The sequence below is a fragment of the Artemia sp. Qi Xiang Cuo genome, chromosome 15, assembly GCF_049724085.1.
Source record: "Artemia sp. Qi Xiang Cuo chromosome 15, ASM4972408v1, whole genome shotgun sequence".
Lineage (NCBI taxonomy): Eukaryota > Metazoa > Arthropoda > Branchiopoda > Anostraca > Artemiidae > Artemia > Artemia sp. Qi Xiang Cuo.
The window spans coordinates 24,587,515-24,593,861 of record NC_142808.1 but is presented as its reverse complement, the minus strand read 5'-3'; the positions used below and the strand labels follow the sequence as shown (position 1 = coordinate 24,593,861).

At 29.6% G+C, this 6,347-nt stretch overlaps 1 protein-coding gene and 1 long non-coding RNA gene across 4 annotated transcripts in view; one reads left to right on the top strand and one right to left on the bottom strand.

Annotated features, from left to right (window-relative positions):
- Nucleotides 1–1,559: 1,559 nt before the first annotated feature.
- Nucleotides 1,560–6,347, bottom strand: part of LOC148943478 (uncharacterized) — a 58,503-nt gene continuing 53,715 nt past the window's right edge. For all 3 annotated transcript variants that reach the window (XR_016142989.1, XR_016142987.1, XR_016142988.1), the window contains one exon: nucleotides 1,560–1,697. This is a non-coding gene — a long non-coding RNA (uncharacterized LOC148943478). The remainder of the gene's footprint in view (nucleotides 1,698–6,347) is intronic.
- The window catches only part of LOC148943479 (homeobox protein abdominal-A homolog), a 29,624-nt gene continuing 25,534 nt past the window's right edge, over nucleotides 2,258–6,347 (top strand). The window contains exon 1 of the mRNA XM_089101621.1: nucleotides 2,258–2,993. Coding sequence (XP_088957747.1) covers nucleotides 2,546–2,993 — 448 coding nt within the window. The 5' untranslated portion in view covers nucleotides 2,258–2,545. The remainder of the gene's footprint in view (nucleotides 2,994–6,347) is intronic.

Below are 6,347 nucleotides of genomic sequence, written 5' to 3'. Positions count from 1 at the left end.
GTAAAATCAGCAATCTTTTCCATCAATGTCAAATTTATCTTTGCCATTGAGTGGGAACATTCGTTGAGACAGCGATGTAAGCAAGGCCGTATCCAGGATTTATTTTTTCGACAGAGGGTTATTTTTTTTTGGGGGGGGGTAGGTACCAAAAGTTAGAAAATTATCTAAAATGTGTTTCGTGCATTTTATCACTTTTTACGGGTCAGACAAACATTTCAAACATTTTTGGGGAGGGGGCTTCAAATGGCCCCTCAAATGCCATCTCCCTTTTTGGGGAGATGTGGTCTTGGATATAAGCTACAACAATTCTTTGATAGTTTATTTTCAAAGGCAAAAAACGCAACAACTGCTTTCTTTACGACCAAAGTTCTTTTTTGTTAAAAAAAAAATATATAAAAAACATACTTAATACCTCCTTAAAACTGAATTTTGTAATTAATTTAGTAGAAATGTTTTATTAAAGAAACTACACCACGTGCTACATTTTATTGCTTCTGCTTCATAGAATTGACATTTATTCATTATCTTAGCATTTGGCACGGTATTTTTTGGTTTTGTTAAGAGATTTGTATTTCTTATAATCAAGCTCATCTGTGCTGGAGTTCTGTTTGGTAATCATTAATAAATAAATAAATAAAAGTGTGTATCAGGCATGCTGCCATAGATCTGACGTATATATTTTTTTCTTTTAAATTTTCAAATTTAACATTTAGAAAAGAGTTGGTATGAAATTTGTATTTAAAAAGAAGTCGAAACTTCATCAAATCACAGGATTAAAAAGCTAGTTAATATTAAAAAGGAAAGTAATGAATCGTGTTTTGACTAGATAGCTCTGACAACAACAAAATGGCCTAGCACGGCTTTCTGACTCCTTGCTTTTTTTCACTATTATTTTTTCTTGACTTCTCATTGTTTATGTCTCCTGGGGTCAAATCTTTGGTCCAATCCTTAACCAGAGCTCTGGCATTTTTATATTTTTGGCCAGGATAATTAAAATGTTAAATTACTACCTAAATTTCTATGGCCACACTTTTTTTAAATTAATTAAATTAAGATACAATTTAATTTTTTAATTATTAGTTTAAAATTACTTCACTCTCCTCAAATTAAAAAAAAGAGGTTTAGTGATTGCCGGGTTCATAAATCATATTGTTTATTTTCCAACATTATGCTGATAAAAGCTGTAAAAAAAGAAAGCAATATTTTTATAATCTAGTTTGTTTGTAGTTTAGTATATGATTTAACTTAGTTTAGTCCCTTAGTTTAGTTTGAATTAGTCTCGAGCAAGAAAAAGTCAATCCCAACAGGTCACGCTGGTCATTTTTTACATGCTCCATATCTTAGCTTATCTCAATGACTCTTTAGAAAATCGATCTCAAGGAATAATTCAGCCAATTTCCGTAACAAGTTCAAAACCTTGAATAGCATTTTGTTTATAAAAAATCTCTTTAAAAAAAGAAATTATCTAGATGCTAGTTCCCACTGTTTCTAGCTTCCAATCTTTTTCTATTTCTTGCTTTCAGTAGCTGTATCTACGTCTAAGTAAAATCAGATGCACGAACAGAAAACTTCGTACTTTCTTAGAAAATGAACAAAAGAGACAAGCATACATGAAAACTGACATAGAAAAGAATATAGTCTTGATTTTGCTGCAATTTGATGGCTCGTCTCTCACTCTCTCTTTGTCTTTTTAATACCTAAAAAAAAATATTTATTAACAAACACATTAGAAAATGAAAAATGCACATAAAATAAATACCAAAAAACAAGGAAAAACAAAACATTAAAAAAAATAGTTGGCATCCACATTAATTTAGCATTATAATGGACAGTCAAACATTTTCTTTACAGAACAATATTACACGATATCGACTACAAATAAGTAGAGGTTAATAAATAAGAACAATAAGAGGTTAACAAATAAGAAGAGGTTAACTATACAACAGTCTACTATTTTTCACATAAGTGTGTGTTATAAGATCGTGATAAGGTGAGTCAGCTGAAGTTCATTCATGGTCTGTATCATTTCGTAACTGTCAAGAACATTAAAACACCGAGCTCTGAAAAGCCGATCTCATTTCCAAATATTTCTTTCTAGTTTCACAAACCCTTGTCATAGCAGCTTATATGCGTCCCACGTGTTCAGGAATTCTGTTGCTCGAATCTTTCACCAAAAAAAATTCATTCTAAGGCACGTCATCCAAGAATGACCGAGAGGCACTACATATCTACTTCCTAACTCTTTTTTTAGTTAGCTGCCAGTTGTGGTGTCAAAAATTGGCAAGTGCTATTGTAATTTTTTTTTTCTCTCTATCTCTCTCTCCTCACCAGAGATAGTGCCAGCCGAGAATTTGCTGCGCCTTGAAGCTTTGCTTTGAACTCTAGTTGCGAATGCGCCATTGTAAGAAACAACCTTCAAGTTTCTGATTGGATAGATGTATTTACATGAGAAACCGCTTTCAGTAGCAAGCCATTATTGTGAACTGCCATTTAGTAGCCTGTGGTTTGTGCTATGGTTATCACCTTTCACTAAAATGCATCCAATATGACATCAAAATTTATTGAGGGCATGCTAACGAAATACCAATCAGATACTGGGGCCAGTGTGGTGAATTACTCGCAGACTCAACATGCAAGAATGTACCCCTACGTATCAATGGGTGCACATCAAGCTGGTTTTCCGCCAGCCGCTTTAGGGGGTTATCCTAACCCCCTTCACAGTGTTGGTGATTCAGAAAAGACATGTAGATACCCGGGAAGTGTGAGCATGGCTGAAGCCATGGTGAACTATTCACTTGGTCATCATCAGAACAATGCCACAGCTGCGTCTATGGCTACAGCAGCAAATTTTTATCAGGCTGCTGCAGCTGCCTCTGTAGCTTCAAATGACCCTTCAAACCCACTGAACGCCTGCTCTCATGCACAAAGCCTGGGACTGGCTGTACAATCCTCCAATCCAGATATTCCAAGGTATCCATGGATGTCTATCACAGGTATAATACCTTTGTTCCTTACCCTTTTTTGTGACCCTTTTGTCACAAACAATTTAAATAGTTGCATAAGGATTGGTTTTTTCCGAGACTGACCCATCCGTAACGGCTCGCCTGATTTGCATTTTATTGGGCGTTTTTTCAGCAATTTAACTTAAATTACCTTTAAAATCACTTGTCTGTTTTTTTAATTTTTAACACGAAACTAAAATCTAGTTTTACCCCACAATTGAACAATTAAAGTGGAAAAGAAGAAGCTGTAATATAATGGACAAAATAACCAAATTTAAAAGTGCTTAAACACATTGAACACCAAAAAATAGAGCATGTTTAAGCACATTGGATGTGCGTAACTGTAAATGAAAACTTATCTTTAATTAAAACATTCTCGTAATTATTTTCACATAAGTCTTTACAAAAATAAAATTTTAATTTACTAGTAAAACAAAGGTTTATTGACTTATGCACAAAGCCTAAATCCATTTTACCAGCTTTTTGATTTTTATTCCACTTTTATCTCAAGTTTTAACATCGATTTTTTATTGAGGATTTTTGTTTTTTTTGTTTCAGTTTCAAGTAATTGGGGTACAGTATTTTTCGACCGAAGCTTTCATTTTTTGAAATTAGTTTACAAGCTTTTATCAATAATCCGTATATTATATGAGCTCAGGGAATGATATTAAAAAATATTAACAAATAGTTAAAGATATACAATCTTGTAAGACTCCAAACTTCTGGTCTTGGAATTTTAGGGAAATTGTATTAACCGGCCTATTTTACTTCATCAATGAATTCGATCCAAGACTACAGTTTCTTTTAATTTTGATAGAAAATGACGATAAAGCCCACAAATAAATGTTTTTATTTATTTTACCTATATATATATTTTTTTTTTTATATATATATATATATATATATATATATATATATATATATATATATATATATATATATATATATATATATATATATATATATATATATATATATATATATATATATATATATATATATATATATATATATATATATATATATATATATATATATATATATATATATATATATATATATATATATATATATATATATATATATATATATATATATATATATATATATATATATATGTATATATATATATATATATATATATATATATATATATATATATATATATATATATATATATATATATATATATATATATATATATATATATATATATATATATATATATATATATATATATATTATTTTTTTTTTTTTTACCGAAGAGTGATTAATGAAAAGAAATGAAGCATATGAAAAAATTGATTTTATTAAAAGGATCGTATCAAAAAATATTTTCTAAATTGTAACTAAACTTTATCTGTGTAACATACCTGGTGATAAAGTCTCTTTTTAAGAAGAAAAAGAATGCTAATGCTAATTACAGTAGTAAAACTGATATCAGTAAAAGAAGCGATTATTAAGATACTACACCTAAATATGCATTGATTATTATTTGAAACTAATAGTATTATAGACAATTTTGTGTCAATGTTATTTTTGCTTCAGCTTGGCCGGTCTTGAGCGTTTAACCAGTGTTTCCCCTTTTGCCGAAAACTAGGGATTTCGATAAACATCTCTTCATCTACCCGAGAACAGTTTTTCTTCGAAATTGTACCGTAAACACAAAGCATGTGATCCCTAGTATTTTCATTGATTAAGGATTTTACATCAAAGTAACTTTCAATGTCAGAAAAGACAGTTTTCAGTCACAACTGCATTTAACAAGGAATATTATTGTTTATATAAACAAGAAAGTAGCTGCCAAGTTATGGAGATTTAATTATAAACCTCAAGTTCACTTCACTACTGACAAGTTTTTCACGATACTTTCCCTCGCGTGCATACCTGACTTCAACTTTATGCCATTCCTCCGCAAGATACTATCGTCCTAAACACAACCTGGTTACATTAAATTTAAAAAAGTCTTAAAAATTTTACATTAAATTTTAGTAAAAATATCTTTTACACTAATAAAGTCAACAGCATTTTTTTTTTAGAAAGAGACCAAGTCAAAAGGCTTCACCTAATGTCTTTGTTCAGTAATAATCTTGATAAAATATTTTTGTCAGCCATTTCGTTTTTCTGTAACCTATCTTAATTTTTTTTTTTCATGAACAGGCTTGAGAGCTTTTTTTATAAGTGTTCTCTATTTTTTTTTTTTTTTTTTTTTTTTTACATATAAATCCTCTAAAAAAAAAAGCTTTTAATATTAAACAATTTTCTGCGTCCTGATAAAAGCTCATTATGTCAAGCGAATCCCCCTTAATGACGAAAGAAACGCACTTTTGAGTTGTTTAAACTCTTTTGTCAAATTTGTCTCGTGCAGCACAATACCTTTTGAATTATTACATCTGAGCAATATAGTGATGTAGCAAAGACTGTATATATTTTTTTTATAAAAGAGAACTGTTTTAAAAATTCTCTGCCTTCGCCCCTGTGCTTCTGCCACACCGGCATGCACTTAATAATATTAAGTGATATTAATCATCATTAGGAAAATTTTGTCAAAATACGGAGAAATGTTAGGTGCATATTATACCCCTTAATGAAAATAGTTATTTCGACGCGTATAGCTAAGAGTTTCTCTGTTTTCTTATTGCAGATTTTTTGCTTTTTTCTTCTTTTTTTTTATTTCCCCAAAAATTCTAAGACTTTTCCCTGAGTGTTATAATTGAAAGTCGAAACACTACATTTAACCCACATTTACCTTGAACTGAGAAATTAGGCTCAATAATAGTACCCACATAAATTAAAAAGTAATTGTCTATAGCTAACAAAAGGGTTCATGCACTAAATTAAGCATTAATTATAATCATTCTAAGTATTCAATAAAACAACAAGCACATTAATTAAATTTTAACTACACCGTTTGATATAGCCCTTTAGAGACTATGAATTAATCAAAAAATCAATAAAACGTATAGAATTTTAATGTCAATTTTCGTCCATTTATAATTATGCACTTCGATATTTATTATATATTTTTGTAATTATTGAAAACTGTCACAATTATGGATATTATTGTACAGTTTGCATGAACTTCATAATAGAAATAATTTTAGTTTTCCTGGAGAAAGACCTAATTCTGCCGCTATCAATAATGCACGAAGTTTTTATTATTATTATTGTTATTTTTTTGGATTACGCAAACAAGGAATGTTATTTTTATAACTTTTTTTTTCAAATAACTGTAATGCACTTAGACATGTGATCTGCTATACTTCAAGAAAATAACTTCTTCAAACCTTTTTTCTTTCCTTTTATAAATCGAAAATTAATCAATAAATAAAAACATAGTAAGAC